General features: G+C 34.4%; 1 protein-coding gene and 1 pseudogene across 1 annotated transcript; one reads left to right on the plus strand and one right to left on the minus strand.

The window, feature by feature from the left end:
- The first annotated feature begins 1,017 nt into the window (after nt 1-1,017).
- Nucleotides 1,018-2,996, plus strand: LOC142629570 (pentatricopeptide repeat-containing protein At2g02980, chloroplastic-like; annotated as a pseudogene).
- A 3,391-nt stretch (nt 2,997-6,387) lies between these two features.
- Nucleotides 6,388-18,856, minus strand: LOC142627053 (putative disease resistance protein RPP1). Its single transcript, XM_075800844.1, has 11 exons — nt 18,299-18,856; nt 17,584-18,095; nt 15,232-16,372; nt 14,746-15,018; nt 13,793-14,653; nt 12,906-13,672; nt 11,810-11,931; nt 11,643-11,730; nt 10,528-10,926; nt 7,175-7,418; nt 6,388-6,922 (listed from the first exon to the last, which is right to left on the minus strand). The coding sequence occupies exons 1-6, from the start codon at nt 18,854-18,856 to the stop codon at nt 13,082-13,084; spliced, it is 3,936 nt and encodes a 1,311-aa protein (XP_075656959.1). The 3' UTR covers nt 6,388-6,922; nt 7,175-7,418; nt 10,528-10,926; nt 11,643-11,730; nt 11,810-11,931; nt 12,906-13,081.
- Nucleotides 18,857-19,220: the final 364 nt, after the last annotated feature.

Here is a 19,220-nt window from a genome sequence, read left to right on the forward strand (position 1 = left end):
AAATAAATAGTGTTAGTGTAAATATACAATTTACACGATCAGCAAACTTGTAAATTTAGACAATTATACATAAATTGATATGGGTCATTTTTAGAAAAAATTGTGTAAATTTTACATATTTTACTATTATACACTAACTGATGTGAATGCCCTTAGGATATGGAAATTGAAACTGTGAATACATCTATTGAAATGGTCGATCTTAAGTACACTTGCACTGTGCCCGTGAGAAAGCAAGGAAGTGAAGGAACTAACATAAACCCGTAAATGCTATCTAAGAAGATGATCAATGACCCTGTTGGTTTTGTAGATAAGATCCTTGTAGTCACAAATAGTAAGGGTGTGTTTGTTTGGAGGTGAAATAAGATGAATTGAAAACTTTGGACAGAAAATGGGGAAAAAAAAACTTTTTTGGAGTGTGTTTGGTTGGATGGAGATGACGAAAAATAAATGGTGGGACTTATGTATTTTCTTTCCGGGCCTACCAAAATAGAGAGAAAACTAAAAAAAAAAGTTGGACATCATTTTTAGACGAAAATGCCCATATGCAATTGCACATGTGCGACACACTTAGCTTTTCTTCACCCTTTTTTCTTCTTCTTTTTTTCCTCTGGACATGCCTGCCTCCTCTTCTTCCTTTCTTTTTTTTTTTTTTTTTTTTTTTTAACTGGGCAGGCGTTACCTGCTTTTTTTTTTTTTTTTTTACTAGGCAGGCGTTGCCTGCCCCTTTTTTTTTTTTTTTTTTTCTTGCTTTCTTTTGTGTTTTTTTTTTTTTAGATATGATTTTTTAGTGAACATGATTTTTATTTTTTAATAAATTTAAGTGATTAGTTTTTTTTTTAATCACTTTTTTGGTTTTAATTAGACATACTTTTTAATAAGAATATATACATAAATTAATACAAACTCACTTTATTCATCCTTCCATTTTCCTACTCTAATCAAACAAAAGGGAAGGACCTCCCACCTTTTTGCCCTTTCACCGTTTTCTATTTTTCGACTTCTCCGCCCCTCTAACTCTAAGACGGGATTACCATGTGAACTTGACGAGTCTTTCCTAGCCCAACCTCACTCTCACACAAACATAACACAACCAACACATATGGCAGCAGCTAAACGCTCTCCAAATCAGCCCATTTTCTTATTCTCCTCCAAAACCCATCACAATAATAACCTCTCCCCCTCTGTCTCTCTAACCCCATTGCACTTCTCTCAGAGAGCTCAAGCAAATCCAAGCCTTTACCATCGAAACCCACCTCCAAAATGACATCACTTCTTCTGCCACCTTTAAGGACCATGCCCACCAACTGTTCGACCAAATTCTCCAACCAGACATTGTGGTCTTCAGGCCATTTTGCTCTTTTCTGATATCCTATGCTCTGGCATTGTCCCTGATGACTATACCTTCCCTTCTCTTCTCAAGGCATGTGTGCAAGCTCTAAGGCATTGCAAGAAGGTAAACAATTGCATTGCCTCGCTACCAAACTTGGTCTCAACCATAACATATATGTATGTCCCACATTGATAAATATGTATACTGAGTGCAATGATGTGAACGCGGCTCTTTGATAAGATAGCTGAGCATTGTGTTGTTTGTTATAATGCAGTAATCACAGGGTATGCTCGAAGTAGTCGGCCCAATGAGGTGTTTTCATTGTTTTGTGAATTGCAAGCGAGTGATCTCAAGCCTACTGATGTAACACTGCTTAGCATACTTTCATCTTGTGCTTTGTTAGGAGCATTAGACTTAGGGAGGTGGAACATGAGTATGTGAAGATGCATGGTTTTGATAAATATGTAAAGGTCAAAACTGCTCTTATAGATATGTATGCGAAGTGTGGAAGCTTAGATGATGGCATGATGCAGTTTGCAAACATGTCAGTAAGAGATACACAGGCTTGGTCAGCCATGGTTATGGCATATGCAACTCATGGGCATGGTTCCAAAGCCATATCATTGTTTGAAGAAATGAAGAGGGCAAGAGTGCGACCTGATGAGATTACATTTTTGGGTCTTTTAAAGGCTTGCAGCCACGCTGGCTTAGTAAGGGAAGGTTGTGAGTATTTCTATAGCATGAGTGACAAGTATGGGATTATTCCGGGTATCAAGCACTATGGATGTATGGTGGATTTGCTTAGTTGAGCTGGTCGCTTAGATGAGGCTTATACGTTCATCGATGGATTACCAATTTAGCCCACTCCCATACTTTGGCAAACCTTGGTATTCGCTTGTAGCAGCCATGGCAATGTAGAATTGGCAAAGTGAGTGATTAGATGAATTTTTGAACTGGATGACTCTCATGGAGGAGACTGTGATCTTATCGAACTTGTGCGCAAGGGCTGGGAGATGGGAAGTTTTGAATTATTTGAGGAAACTGATGAAAGACAAGGGGGTGGTGAAGGTAACTGGGTGTAGTTCAATGGAGGTGGACAATGTCGTGCATGAAATCTTCTCTGGGGAGGGAGTGCAATCTGTTTCCACAGATTTGCTCCGGGCACTTGACAAGTTAGTCAAGGAATTGAAGTTGGTTGGGTATATTCCTGATATATCTTTAGTTTTTCATGCAGACATGGAAGATGAGGACAAAGAAATTACTCTTAAGATATCATAGTGAGAAATTGGCTATTGCTTTTGGGCTTCTAAACTCTCCCCCTGGTACAAAAATTAAGGTGGTGAAGAATCTATGTGGGGATTGTCTCCATACAGCAAATTGTACAAGTCATAATCAACAATGAGTAATGAATTATATAAATCTAGCAAGTTAATGATCCGTACCAGCTTCTGGGTTTAGGCAAATGTATGATGCAAGAATGTGCATCTTTGAAATCTATTTGTACAAAATTGGTTCCAAAGAGTGGAATAAAGCCTTTTGTTGATTTGTATAGATAAAAAATTGGTTCCAAAACATGCAATAAAGCCTTTTGTAATTTAGGCAAATCAATTACTTTTAAAGTCAACTTTTAAACACAAAGCAGAGGAAAATGATGTGGCAGAAGTTTTTCCTGCTCTCAATGAGGACATTTTACAGGCCTGAGTGCCTTTTTGTTGCTATTTTTTGTGGTTGGTTTTTTGTAACTTTTTATGTAGCAAGGAAAAGAACGTAATCAAAGTTAGTTGTTTCAATATGATAAGTAAATAATAATTTCATTAAATTTATTTTTTTCACAAAAATACAGACAAAACCAATGAAGTTGTGGAAATAAGTCAATAATTGTCCCAAACTTGTTCCAAACTCCCAATGTGAAAGGCTAGTCAGGTGCATTTGTTTCACACAACACAGGTGATAATTTTATAGTAATAGCAGTAAGCATATGCTGCACCAAATATTTTGTGCACACGTACGTTTTTGCCTATAAATACTGCCATTCACATCATGAAACTATCACCCTAAGTCCAAAAACAAATTCCACACCTCTCTTTCACACGCGCACACGCACATGCACACACAGAGATGAAAGTATGAAACCCAATTGTGCAATCTTCATCAAGCTTTTATTAGTACAATTCCTAGCAATTGGCTGTGTTTCACAGAGTTTCGATTTCTTCTACCTTGTACAACAACTGAGTGGAATTATTTAAGAGAGAGATCATCCTTTTGAACACTAATTACTCTTATTTGATGTTGTCATAACATCAGAACTTTTTTCTTGATTTCGCCACTCTAAATCTCTAATGCAGTGGCCTGGATAATACTGTGACACAAAACAAAGTTGTTGCTATCCAACAACAGGAAAAACCAAAACTGATTTCAGCATTCAATGGCTTTGGCCTAATTACAATGATGGCTCATACCCATCCAGCTGTGATCCTAACAGCCTTTACGCTCAATCCAAGGTACCAATTTTTAATTAGGAAAATGTTAAAGTGGTTATCAATTTTTCTATATGAAACTTATAAACTAATTTGATGAAACTTATAAACTAATTTGATAAACTCATAGACCTCCAAATTCCTGAAAGTGCAGGTAACTCTTCATTTCCTTAGTAACTTAAATTGGTTGTCCAAGCATTCTGCCGTTTATTCTCAAAAAAATTGGTTGTCCAAGCTTAACTTTCGTAAACCTTTTCTTTGTTTTTTATTTTCATTTAACATTGAGTGGGGGAAAAAATGTTACGGGGATCCAACCAAATGAGAGTTCTTATAGCTTAGTAGCATAAGTGAAGCTATAAAAGGAGTAACTAGGTATGATCCTAGGATAGAATGAAATGTTGATGCATCAGATAATAGCCAGCTTTGCCAGATTTATCTGTGTAGACACTTCTGGGTCACAACTCATCAAATGTCCTATGCTACCAAAAGGGGGATGTGCCTCCAACATTTATTTCCCTACCTTCTAAATACAATAGAGGAAGAAAGTGGAATGTCTCCCTTAAACAAGGTTTGCTGATAGTGTATTGGATATTTCAACTTTTGTCCTGCCTAATTACCAGTCATTCATATTCTCTTGTGGCATAATATAATATGTGGAAAAATAATCATATCTATTATGTACACCTTTACATTGAAGAAAAATAAAATTTTCATTATAGAAATGAAGTCTCTGAGTCCTGATTCATATTCTGTGGGTTACTATCAATGATTTTATATTGAGTGAGGTGCTTTGTAGTTTTTATGAAAATTTCTCTAAGAATCTTTGTTAAATAGAAAATCCTAATTGGTCGATTGTTACACCCTTTGAGAGCATGGTACAAAAATACACAGAATGCTTGACCATGGAATAGAAATAAGGAACCAAGCCAACAAAAACTTAGGCATACACGTCCAAAAAAAAAAAAAAAAAAATTATGCACAAAGGGTTCATCCTATTACTTTAAATTAGTAGCTTTCCTTCTTTGCCATTTGAATTACAGCTTATTGGCTTTTTCCAATTACCTTCGCCTATAGCCTTTAGGGTGCTATCTTTAGAAGCAGCTGCCACAGTAATACCTAGCACCTGTATATAGAGAACAACTTTAACATTGATAGTGCAAAGAAGTAGTTACTGACACCTTGACCATTAGAAGGAAGCAAATATTTCCATATTGGCAAACAAAGGATAGATGAAAAACCTATCTTAAGAAACAAGTTGGATTAAAAAAGGTATGAAAATATTACTAAATTAATTCAGAGATACAAAGTTTCTAAACAATTCAAGGCAAAGAGGTCCCAAGTTCAGGTGCAACAAAAGTTACTTTTGGCATTTCTGGGAAGTAAGAAGCAATTTAGATTATCAATCACTGTATTTTGTACATAACAAGCAATTTAGGTTATCAATATTTTGCATATTTTAACTTTCTAACAATGGGGAAGAAATACCCTTTCTTTATCTCATATTTAGGCTTCTTATAAGCATCCTTTTCCTCTTTCAGTAACAACATTGCCACCTTAGCAAAAGCAGTCCCCATGAATCAAAATTCCTAAGAAAATCTAAACATCCCCATAAAGTATATATTAATCTCCAAAAGGAATATAAGCAAAGCAGTTACCAATAGGACTACTATTTTAATAGGAAATTTCTTCCTCAAAGCCAAAGCTTATCTAAAAAAATTTAGTGAAGCCCAGAGGAAATCAAATGCAACCCATACCCATGTAATGGTAATGATTATAGCAAATTTGTATTTCTATTGATATTACAGTGCATAATGGTATGTTTATTATTTTCCATACCTTCTGTTGTTTAGTTTGTAAAGTTTATTTAATACTTATTCTTCTAAATTGCATTACACGGGGTATGTACAATCAAATTTTAATCTAGCTAAGCATTAGAACACAAGCAATGATTTAAGAAAAAGAAAAAAAATGTTGGTATTGTTTCTTGGTTGTCTCAGTTTGCTATTTCACATAAACAATGCTTGGGCACAATTTCTAGTTAAGATATCTATCATTCATGAATTCAGATAGAAGTTTGGATACAAAATGACTTTCACTAAGGAAACATGGTTCTATTAACCTCAACAGAAAATTGCAAGTCCTTTCTAGAGATCATTGCAGAGTAGGACAAAATGCGAAGAACTTGTGAGAGAGAGAGAGAGAGAGAGAGAGAGAGAGAGAGAGAGAGAGAGAGAGAGAGAGAGAGAGAGAGAGGGAGACTAACAATTAGAGGAAAAAGGTAGATTCAATGCTAAAGTATGATAAACCTATAGCAGTTTTCTATATAACATAAACAATGCTTGCGACACAATTTCCAGTTAAGATATCATTGGTGGATTCACATTGAATTTAAGATACAAAATAACTTTTAGTAAGAATGGAAAGTTTTCTATAAGATTTTTTTAACCTGTACTTCCTAAGTGATGGAAAGTTTGGTTTAGGCATTCTTACAAACACTTTGAGGGAGCAGATAACATCTGCCACTAACCCAAATCTTCAACTTGTAGTACAACTATAAACAATGAATAATTCTTCGACTTTCAATTCCAAATTCATTGAAAACCAGTACCAAAACAATAATTAAGCTCCACAAAGTTACACAACACTCCAAATCATCACAGCAGTATATCTTAAACCTAGTAAAAGAAAACAGAAATTACATAAATAGTTACCAAGTATTTACCATTTAAGCACTCTAAATTATCACACACTCGAGCTGACCCAATACAGAATATTGCATACTAAACCAAATTAAACAACTCCAACACCACCAATATAAATAAGAACATGAAATATAAAGAAAATTTCCTATACCAATAGCAGGAAAAATAAAGCGAAAGTAAGAATAACACAAAACGGATACTCACAATGTGGATCATGTGGTCATGAAAGATGCAGAGGAAGTATAACAGTATAGCTTTTTGGGGACATCAACCAATAATATTGAAAGGCAAATTCAGAGTATGAAAGCTTATGCAGGTTTCGTGGCCTGCGATTGACAGACCCTTCACTAGTAACCTTTTTTTGAATATTCATAACACTCTTGGCTCTGCGACTTAATCGAGGAGAGAGTCTGCATTGGATTAAAGAGAGAAAATTGTGAAGAGCAATTATTGGGTGGTAATCGAATGGTTGGGTTTTAAAAATAAAGCATTAAAAAATTAATAATTAACAATGGTGACGTGTAAATTTGTGAGACCTCTAAAGCTTACGTGGCATAATTTGTGAGACGCTTTAGCTTTATAGTATTTATAGATGATGAGAACAAACTAAGATTTTTGAATGGATTGAATTTTTAAAAAATGTACAAAATGATTTCTTTTACCTCCAAGTTTCTTTTAACTTTGATATGTAGTCTTCAGGGAATGCATACAAACTACAAAAGTGAGCTGAATCTTCACAAGTTTTCTTGTGCTCGACATCCTAATTAGGAGCTTTCTCACATTTTTCTTCTGCATTGTTCTCACTTTTAAATCAGATCTCTCTATCCAACATCTTATCCCTACTTTTCAAAAGGAAGCCGCAGTAGCACTTGAGCATTGTTGATAAACACCAGTACTAACCTTCAACTGTTTATGCAGAAAAGCATACATTTTATGAGACACATATCAAGGAAAAAATAATGGTGCTAGATAACCTGTTTCATGAAATAAACTTCACCAGCATGATTTTTAGTAGTCCAATAATGATTATGTAGATTTCCATTCCTAAATTGCTGATAGAAATTGTAAGTGCAGGCAACATTCAGTGTCTAGAAGCAGGGGAAAAACAGAGAGAGCAGAGAGAGAGAGAGAGAGAGACTTAAAAAACAAAGATTGGCACTAACACTCACCCATAGCAGAAGAAAAGGAACAAGAGCACAAATAAACCTAATATACAAATAGTTCTAGTGAAGTATTATATTCAATTGCTCCAAAAGTGTTTTCCACTATCTTTAAGGTCCGGTAGCGCACCACCTGATGTAATATTTTTTCAATTAATAAAAAAGTAATAAAAAGAAGGATTCCTCTTATAAATCACAATAAGGATCTAGAGCATCAGTGATTATATTCCTCGTTGTAAACTCTCTTCTTACCAAAGACTATCATTTAACACTTTCCAGAGGAAAATAAGCACTTTGAGAAGGGATTTGAGCTTCCATAGGTTGGCCCCCATTTAAGAACTATATCTCAGAGTTCTGCTCCTTCCATATAAGTATTCACTACAGAGAAGCCAATAGGCTTGGTTGACAGTAAAAAGACCTGACTAATTCATTGGGCCTAATCAGTCTTAACTGCACTTCCTGACCTAGGACTTAGCTCCTTCTAAATGATAGAGTTAGCTACATGAAATGCAAATCAATTCCTCACTAATGCACAATTTCATTGTGCTTTAGATTGGTCAAAAAAATAAAAAGCCCTTGTAATATGTGGATAATTTCCCCTAGAAACATTAGATCTTACATTAAACCAAAAGTCATAGTTATTAGGAATTGAGTTTCCATTTCTTACCAGCCATTCAGCTTCTCTGAGAACAGATAATCCCATTGCTTTTTTTTCAATAGATATATAATTTCATAAAAAATTAAGAAAGTTGCTACCCCCGCATGCAGACTTGACTCAAGTACAATTTTCTTTTCACTTGTTATATACATGAAAACTTCCAAGAAAGTAGTGTGAATCTGCACCCAACCTCTGTTTCAAGATGCGATAGCAATTTGTTTCTGATTTCCATGGGATGGTAAGAAGTCATTGCATCAATATTATAATTGTAAGTTTGATGCATAATACATATATACAATTTTTAAAAGCCTTTTTTTGTCTTTCGACATGTAATGAAAAGTTGTTTATGAATTGATGTTGGGTTTTGGGAGTTAGTGAATGACCTGTCTAATTTAGAACTTGAACAGGGATGCACCTTGTAACACTTTGTTTTCAGGGTTTTGAAGTACTTAATAACAAATAAAATTTCTCTTGGGCATGTGTAGTCAAGTTTATTGTTTGTGAACTCTCTTGAACTAGTTTATATGATGCTATGAAAGACTCTCAGTCCTTCAACTCCTCTACACCCCCCACCCCCACAAAAAAGAAAAAAAAAAGAGAGAAACATAAAGCTTTCAACAATTACTTTTCATCTATTAAAATTAATTCTTAAAATACACCCACATCCAGTTTTATGAAAAAAAAAATATATATATATGTATATGTATGTATGTATGTATCATGATTAAACATGATCTGAATGCAATATCAAGCAAGTCCTAAACCCGCATTGTTTAGGACTTTTTTTTTGGGGAGGGTGTTGGTATTGGGGTATTTATGTTAGAATATCACGCATTTTATGAATCTTGAACAAAATTTCTATTGCCGAGACAATCAATCTTTTCTTCCCCACTTAATTAGAGTATTGGGATTGGTACTACCGGTTTTCTTATAATCAGTCTGTGTTTCTCTAAGTTGCAAAGAGTGTTTACCAACCTGAATCACAGCCAAAATTCGTAACAAAAATCTGGCAATGGGTAAATCGAACTTTTGCATTGGATTACAGAAGGTATACTTCTTGTTCTCATAAAATGTGCTGTTTATGCAGAAAGTTGAATTGAGGCAAGTGCTTAAATGGACAAATGTCTATGGATATTATTTACCTGAGGACAAGCATGCCAAGAGACAATTCTTTGAGTACTTGAAAGGTTTTTCATTTCTTCCAACTTGAAGGAAACAGTGTGTCTCATCCTGTATTGTGAGGCTCAATTTTATTTTATTTTTTTTATAACAAAAAAACTTTATTGAAAACCAAACATGATCTCTAATAAGAGATGATGTTTGGTGTTTCGAATACATGCAAGATAGAGCATTACACTCACAATATGTGGATCTTAGTCCTATGATAAGCACATATCATAAATATCTACGATGTTGTAAGCATTTAAAATATTAGATAGATAGTTATTTCTCTAATATGCTATCTAAATGTAATATATATATATATATATATATATATATATATATATTTTTTTTAATGGGATATAGGAAAATTTGTGGAAGAGTGACTACCATTCCATAATACATACCAAAGCGCATAGTACGATGTAACGGCAAACATCGAAAATCCAGTAAACTATCATGAGATGATAAATTGATGAGAAATGAAGGGAGATAATGATAATGATATTGATGGGGGTAGAGTGCAGCAAGGTTGGTGTGTGGAGGAATAAAAAATGGAATTAGTTGTTGTGGTGGCGGTGATTTAGAAAGCCCACTCTATAATACATAGGCTCTTTTACTTTACGTGGGAAAGTCCTTCCAATAAAGGCTACTGATTTAAATATTTTAGTATCTTCGAGGAACCGAACAAACCAAAACCTAAACCAAAACCATCCCTTCATATATTTTGTTTTGTTTTGGGTATTTACTACAGAAGTAGCCCCCTCATCTCATCTCATCTCATCTCATCTCATCCATGTGTATTCAAAACTTAGATGTTTGAAGTTCATTATTTTTTTTTATTTGACCTTCTTAGTTTAAGTTTTTTAAACTTATTATAATTAATGTATAAGAGTATTTTGGATCATTTAAAAAATAGACACCAAAAAAGTTGTGCTCTCTTTAACAATGGTATAGAAGGTTATAGATGGTGTAAAGTGTAAATGAAAGTCTTGTAAACTAGACATATAAAGGTATGAGAGAAACAGAGAGGTACCTCAGAGCGTTCTCGACGATGACAATAATGGGTTGGCTCCCTGGCTACAATGAATTTTTGATAGCAAGTTGCACAAACTTTTTCCTGATAATGTGGCACTCTCAATGTCCCATTAGATCCGCCAGTTCCACTGGGTTCTCCCTCATCTTCATCATCATCATCATGGCTCTGCTGCTTTATTTTTTCCTGAAGCCCTCTCAATGTCCCATTAGATCCACCAGTTCCACTGGTTTCCCCCTCAACATTATCATCATCATGGCTCTGCCGCTTTGTTCTAGATTGATGAGCAGTAAATTGATGGATGAGATCGGAATTATCAGAAAACATGGTTGAGCATTGGACTGATGTTTGCACCAACTCTCCCACATTTTGCTGGTACACAAGACTGTAACCACAGTTCTGCACCATCAAGTCTTGGCTATCACTACCAAATTAAGCAGTTAAGAGATTGCCACCAAATCGAGCATGAAGTACATGCAAGACTCAGTGATGTAAATGTTTATTTGACACCGTCCAACTGCCCATGTCACTTCTCAAAGAACAAGAAAAGCCATGAGAAATTTCTGTAGCTGAATTGTCAAGAATGAGAGTTGGATGCTTGTGCACTGTGAAAGTAGCAAATAGAGCAATTCCTATCCAGTCAAAATTAGTATAAAGATTTGGAATTAGCTGGATTCTCAATAAAGAACCACTTTGAAGGCAAAACCACTCCGGAATTTCACATTTAGGAAAAAAATCATTATAAATATGGCGTTGACTAGAGTAGCCCTGTAAAATAGAAAATATGGAGCTTCATGAGAGGGTGAGAGAGAGACAGTGAGAGTGTGAGTGTGAAAGAGAGAGACCTGAAAGTTGCTTTGAAACCAATGCTCAAGGCCTCTATTAATACAACTACTGAGTTCATTCTCATTTAATACGCTTAACTGGATAGAGCTGAAGTTTGAATCTCTTGTAGCACCCCCAATACCTTTTGAATCTCTTGTAGCACCCCCGATACCTGAGTCTATTCCAAGTAAAGTACAAACCCTCCTTGTTCTCATCAAATATGCTGTTTATGCAGAAAGTTGAATTGAGGCAAGTTCTTAAATGGACAAATGTTTGTGGATATTATTTACCTGAGGACAAGCATGCCAAGAGGCAATTCTTTGAGTACTTGAAAGGTTTGTCATTTCCTCCAACTTGAAGGAAACAATGTGTCTCATCCTGTATTTGTAATGTAGGGTTAACTGAGTCTGGGTCTAAGCGACTTCATCAATGTGCAGAAAAGGAGCTTCAAGTTTACCTCAGTGTAGAGGGCTCCCCAAAGGATTTTTTTTAAAGGTTCCACACAAAATTTGCTAGACTGCCCTTGTCTTCAGTTCACAGTATGCCATGAAGTTTGAGATGCTTATAGCTCAGAACCTTCTGCAGAATTCAGAAACTGGGTTAACCTATTAAATGCTGATTTTCATTTTCCAACTATCTTTTCTACTTGCATAAGACTGACTAGAAATTGAAGCTTTCCCGTTAATGCTTGTCTTGTATTCTAATGGCAATAGGGTGACTCAAACTACTATGAAAATTTAGTTTGACCTTTAGAGAATTGGCTATAAAATGTGGACAGAGGATCCTAAAGGATAGAAATATTATTTTAAATGCAAAAACTTAAAGGAATAATAGAGTTATAGCAGCTGCTACTATTGCTATGCCCACAACAAAGAAATCGTGGCCCTGTGAATTGTGATCCTCACTATATCAAATATTCCTAATTATTAGTGAGAGAACAAAAAATATTAAAGACCTATGCATTTAGATTATATCTTTGAAAATAAGCTCTTCAACCAGTTAAATATGAACTAAATTCTTCTAGAGGCCCAACCAAAGACATTAAAATGCACAGCCTTTCTAATTTTTGGTTAGCATGTCTTAAATGACCAGCTAACCTAGTAAATTATTATAGACCATTCAGGTGTGATGTTGTAATGCAAATCATTTACGATTTATCTCAAACAGTCTTGTACACAGCCAACAAATTTGATGTAGCTTCTAAAATTCAAAATGATACACATTTTCTACAAAAGTCAGGATTCTAAGCAACTGGTGTACATAATTTTTTAAATCAAGAAACCCATTAAGTCCAAGCGAATGAATAAAACTAGGAAACAATTGCAAGATCTTTCCTCACCATGGTAAGCCACATGGTAAGCTGAATAGAAATTATGCATCTCAATTTGAAAAATCAGATAAAAAAAACACAAAATCAGAGACTTATTTAGTTTTCTTTTTCTTTTCTTTTTTCTTTTAAAGAAACACAATAAATACTTATAAGTTGATATGATATCCATTGCCATTGTGTAACAGATGCAAATGAAACAGGGCTACCAAAAAGGGAAACATACCTTGGCATCAAATGCAAAAGAAACTGGACCGAAACGACAGAGGAGAAACAGTTTCAATGTGATTTTTTGATTGAGGCATATTTCTTCAGAGTTCATCAAAATGTCCTCAGTTTCTTTGAAGTTGGCAAGTAATCAACAACATCATCTACTTGGACCCCCAACCATTTTATAGAATATCAAATAGGTGCCTTAGCAGATTCTTGAGGAGGACAGGTGCATTCTACGTGGACACCCCACCTTTTTATAGAACAAAAGGTTTTATATGTAATTGAAACCTCAACAAGATTCTGGTCAGTTGGATTTGATTCATTCAAACGTCTCTGTAGAGACCGTTGAGTTAGAGAAAATAAAAATAGAGTATTACCAAATGTATTAGCATTCTTTTCACGATTTTTATAACCATTGATGGAAATGTCAATAGTGCCATAAAAGCGCTTTTGTGCAACAATACAGACAACCAATTTTGGAAATTTGCGACCAACAAAGAAAAATATGGAATTATCAACACTTTGATGATTAAACCATTTCGGCATCTCAGTTCCCCAAAAATAAATAATACGTTTAATGCCCCCATCTTCATATTCAACGCCCTTAGTTTCAGATGGGAAATGATTGGAGAACTGTGGATCCATTGATATGTCCCCATCTTCAGATTCAGCACCCTCAGTTTCAGATGGGAAGTAATTGGTCAACTGTGGATCCATTAATTTGTTGCTTCTTGCCCTACCACATACTCTACTTGGTAAAATCCCAATAATTTCTATTACCTACATGCAATTAAAAAATTTAAGATATTTTTCACTTAGCAAATCTCTTAAAGTATTTAGAGAAAGTAGCATAAATTGTTTCTTTATATATATATATATATCTTAAAGAAAGAGAGAAACCTGATTCAATAGCCCGCTTGGTGATTGGGTATCCAACAACATGCAATCCTCTGCAAAAACCCTCCTTATTGATTGTGGAAGTCCTTGAATTTCACGAAGAAGCTTGCAACTAGTAATATCAAGTTCTTCTAATCTGGGAAATTTGCTAATACTTTCAGGGATGGTAACAATATTGGTTTGAGATAGATTTATCCATTCCAATGCGGGGAAGTAATCAGGCTTCATCAAAAGATCTAATTCAATCATGCCTTCAAGGTACGATAAATCCAGTATTGTCATGTTCACAAACCCATATCCGGAAGAGCCATCAAAAGAATTGCACGTCGGTCTCAATTTGGCAGTAGGAGTCCACAATTTATGAAGCTGTTGCAATTTATAAATGCTATCTGGAAGATCCCGAAGGTTTTTGCAATCATAAAGCCTTAATTCCTCAAGCTTAGTGAGATGCTCGATTGATGAAGGCACCTCTCTAATACCACTCCCCCTTAAATATATAGTCTTTAAACATTCCATTTCTGAATGAAAATTAGGGAGCTTATCAAGCCTTGAGCAGCCAGAAAGATTAAAATAATCAAGAGATTTCAACCTGAACTGGCTTGGAAGAATTTGAAGTTTTCCGCAATCAACAAGATACCATGTTTTAAGCTTTTCAAGAGATCCAAAGCATTCATCAATCTCAACTAAATTTTCACAACAAGAGAGGTCCAAATACTCTAAATTTGGGGCCCATAATTGAGGTAATTTAACTAAATTTCGACAAGAAGAGAGGTCCAAATACTCTAAATTTGGGGCCCATAATTTAGGTAATTTTGTAATAAATTCACAACCACTGAGATTGACATCTATCAAATTTTCTAACTCCTGCAGGGGAAAAAAATCAAAAGTTGATTACAACAAAATTTGAAATAAAAAATTTAACAAAAATCCCAATTTAAAAATATGCATAATCATACCTGCTTGATTAGCCTTGGCAATCTAATGCAACTATGTGGCATCTCAAGAGCAACAAGTTGTTCAGGAAAATATTCGGATGGCCAGTGAAAAGGATAATTGGGCCACTTAAGAAGTATTAACTTGTTGGGAAGAAATTCAAGTGGTTTACAAATATGTACATTCTCAACTATTAGAAATTTGAGATTTTCCATCCTTCTGAAAGCTTCAGTGTGTAGTTGCACCTTTATTGATTGAGGTGAATGCAACATTATGCCTCGAATTTTTTTTGATCCCTAATTGGAGAAGCATCAAGTCAACTATAGAAAGTAATATAATTTTCCAAATGTATAATGATTTTGAAATTTTAAGCAAAAAAAAAAAAAAATACTGATGAACTAATATTTTATTTTAGAAAGAGAAAAAATTTAAGAAAAAATACAATACTTCTACCTAGTGAAAAATAAAAAAAATAAAGAGAAAAATAATTGAAGAAAAAGAACTTATACCTTATTTCCAGTTAGTACTTCAAGCGAATCCTTATAACAACATAACCTACTACGTTTTTCGAGGATGTCTGGTGCTTGTTGTCGAACAACTTCCTTGCCCATTTGTTGTATCAAGTCATGCATTGACAATCTACCATATCGATCAACGGTTATGAGACACTTATCAACAAGTCTCGGAATGCCAAAACTTGGATCTAATTCACAAGCATTTAATATTTTTACAACATAATCTTTGTACCATCCTTTGAAGAAACATGCAATATCGAGAAAAATATCTTTCTCGGTGTCTTGCAATCCATCATAACTTACTTGAAGTATATTTTGAATGCGCTTAATGGGAATTTTCTTATACTTCTCTAATGCACTTTCCCATTCATCTTTAGCTCTTCCACATAAATCACGAGCTATTATTTCCAGAGCAAGTGGAAGGCCATTGGCAAAATCTATGAATTTAGTTGCAAGTTTAGAATAATCTTCATCATGAGGATTGTTTCTAGGAAAGGCATGCTCTTTAAAGAGTTGAAGAGCTTCGTGTTTGTTTAATTGCTCAACCTCAAATTCCTTGACCTTGTAAGTTGTACAAACATTTTCTTTAAGGACAGTTAACAAGTGTCTATCTCGTAATGTTATAATGGCTCTACTTCCAGGAGCAAACCAATTACATTTTCCAAGCAAATTTTTTATTGGTGCCGAATCATCGACATCATCAAGAATTAAAAGAACCTTTTTACAGCGAAGTGTCTCCTCTATCAAAGTGATTCCTTTAGAACTGTTGCCCACTTTCCATTTTCCATCCCTTGAGATGTCATTAAGAAGTTGCTTTTGTAGTTTGATTATGCCTGCATTTGTCCCTAAATTTTTTCCAACATTCTCTAAAAAGCTGCTTCCATCAAAATGTTTAGCAATTTTATTATAAACAGCTTTTGCGATTGTAGTCTTTCCTACTCCGGGAAGGCCATACATCCCTACCACGCAAACTTCATCTAACCCAATATCTAAAAGTGACTCTATGGCCTCTGCACGAGAATTTATTCCAACTGGGTATTCAGCAACATATAACGGCGTCCAATTTAATTTAGCATTTGATATTTCTTCAACAATGTTTTGGATGAATTGAGATTCAGATTTATATGTAGCGTTGCTGACAATCACATAGCATAAGAAAACACATAATTAGATAGATTAGCAGATGAACTACAAATTCAAGATATCTAGTAGTGAGTTATAACACACAACTGTCTTTGATATTAACATCATATTAGAAATATAAAAATACATGGGAGAAACTCGTAATTGGACCTTGTTAGACTATTTAACTTTGTACTAGATCAGTGGCGGCTTCAGGAATTTTTTTTAGATTAGTCATTAAAAATTTAAATTAAAAAAAAAAGTTAATAAAAATAAAACTTGAATATACGTATTGACATCACAAAAAGAAAAGGCTCAAATACATGAAGTTTTTTATTTTCCTTTCACAAGTTTTTATATTTTGAAATTGTTGTATTATAACTTTATTATCAATGCTAGCAGCTACATCTTTTTCATTGTACACTGTCAAACAATCATTAAACTATTGATCTCCAATTCAATTACCCATATATTGCCTAAATAAGTAACAATATAAATAAAATGCATTATCTTTTTGGAAAAATGTCACATAAATTCAACAAATTCAGCTAAAGACTAAAGCAAGCACTAACGGACTAGCTAATGAAAAATGTGCATTTAAAAAAAAAAATAATGATTTTAAAATATACCCTTTGTCAACACAATTTAAAAAATTACAATTAAATTAATTTGGGCTTTTAGACTAATTTTTTTGTTTGGGCAATTTTTGAAAAGTGCTCCGTTCACAACATTTTCGCAACACTTTTACAACAAAGCCTATAAGTGGTAAATTTATACTGGTTCTAATTTGAACCACCAATAATAGCCCGCAACTTAGGATTTTTTATGAAAGTGTTGCAAAAATATTATGAACATAGCATTTCACGCAATTTTTTTGTTCAACATTCAAGGAACTAAAATTTTGGAGAGGTTGAATTCTATTTTTAATGGGGCTCAAATTTTTATTTAGAGTGTTAAATTTTTTTTTTAAGAGTGGTCAAGATTTTTTTTAGGTGGTCAATGACCCATGGTAATTTAAAATTCAAAATTTCTTTAAGGTATATAAAGTAAATTTTCAAGGTTAGGGTGGTCATGTGATGACCCTAATTAACACTTGACACCGCCCCTGTACTAGATGATATGATCAAAATAGAATACTTTTGCATGCAGTGGTTATGACAAACCAGATTAGCAGTATAAAACTAGTAAACTCATGAATCATGATGTCAACAATTAGATACATACCCTTTCTTATAATGCCATCCAGATACCTTAGCTACTTTTTCAAGAGCATCCCTCCACCTTTGCACCTTGTCCTTGTTATTCTTGAACTTCTTTTCATGATTAGCCAGTGCAATTCCAAAGTTTCCATTTTGATTTCGTATTTCAAATGGATCAACATTGTAAAATATTGGACGAATTTGAACCTCCTGGTCCTTTTCTCTACACTCAACAATCTCAGCAAGTTCATCCAAGCACCATTTAGACTCTGCGTAGTTTTCAGAGAAGACAATAACCAAAATCGATGAATTTTTTATGGCTTGGATAAGTTTTTCCGAAATTTCTTCTCCCCTCGGAAGATCAATATCATCGATGAAGGTGTTAATGCCTTTGTTGCACAAAGCCTTATATAAGTGGCTGGTAAAACCTTCGCGGGTATCTTCACCTCTAAAGCTCAAGAAGACAGCATACTCCCATCGGCGAGTGGGAGAAGAAAAGCTGGCTCCTTCATTGTCCAAGGAAGCCATTGATGGGATCTATAAATGGAAGATTAAAAAAAGAGTGAATTGAATCAAAGAAAGAAATAGGAATCAGATCAGTGCAACAGGATATGTGTTTGGAATGCAATTAAAGAGAAGAAAGTATTAGAGTGGGGTGTAGGTATAGGAAAACGAAAAATGCAGATCTTTAAAAAAAAAAAAAAAACAGTTGTAGAGTAAGAACACTAGTGTAAACACACCTGTACAATTGTTCTTCGTTCCATATTTACCCTAGTATTTGCAGAGAATGACAAGGCAGGAAGTGTGTAGGCAGGAATTGTGTTCATAATGTTCTGAACACTAATAGCATTTTCTGCATTAGTTTCACCACAGTCATATTGAGCATCTGGAATTGTGACTTGTAAACTTGTGGTTGTTTGTTGGATTTCCTCGGCGCCAACTTCTGCACGCAGCTCCAACTTTATGTACAACTCAATAGCACTTACTTGGGCTATCCTCTCCATCTTGTCAAACATGATCTTCACATGTTCATCTGCTTCTAGCGTCATATACTTGTAATTAATCTGATGCTTGAGGACTTCATGTGGGGAACAAAAAGTAATTTGTATGTCGTGCAAAGCAGGGTTCACACACAGTTTTTTCATAACTATCATCTTTAAATCATTAAGGGTCTTCAACTTATGATCAATTTGAGTATAATAGCACTTTATACCTGGCCCTTCAAATGGCAATCTCTTGTTCGCATTGGCATTGTTAAGCGGACCACTGTAGTATAGGTTTATATCAATTACAGTCATTGTGAACCTATTAGAGTCAATTGTAATATGTTAGTTACAAAACATTTTATCTAGTCAAAGTAGAAAACATTTTATTTAGTCAATGTATAAATTCCAATTCATTCAAAGGGCGTATCTTTCATTACATTCTTACGTTAGACAAAAAATGTCTTCAAATTAGTCCTGATAAAAAAATCTAGCTATATAATCGTTTCATACCCAATACAAAAAAGCCCAAATCCTACTTGGGACTACCTATTTCATACCCAATACAAAAAAAAAAAAAAAAACACACTCTTGATAAGAGCCTAACATTACTAAAGATGCTGAATAAATTTTTCTAACAAAAACCATGCAAATAAATACTCAAAATTTACACTAACAA

This window comes from Castanea sativa, chromosome 3, assembly GCF_040712315.1.
Source record: "Castanea sativa cultivar Marrone di Chiusa Pesio chromosome 3, ASM4071231v1".
NCBI lineage: Eukaryota > Viridiplantae > Streptophyta > Magnoliopsida > Fagales > Fagaceae > Castanea > Castanea sativa.

What these genes read in the sequence shown, in the direction of transcription:
- LOC142627053 (XM_075800844.1), bottom strand. Translation starts at nt 18,856, where the DNA reads ATGACTGTAATTGATATAAACCTATACTACAGTGGTCCGCTTAACAAT. An exon ending in AACGAAGAACAATTGTACAG is followed by an intron (nt 18,096 to 18,298) that starts GTGTGTTTACAC and finishes TTCCATTTATAG; the next exon opens with ATCCCATCAATGGCTTCCTT. An exon ending in GGATGGCATTATAAGAAAGG is followed by an intron (nt 16,373 to 17,583) that starts GTATGTATCTAA and finishes TGTGATTGTCAG; the next exon opens with CAACGCTACATATAAATCTG.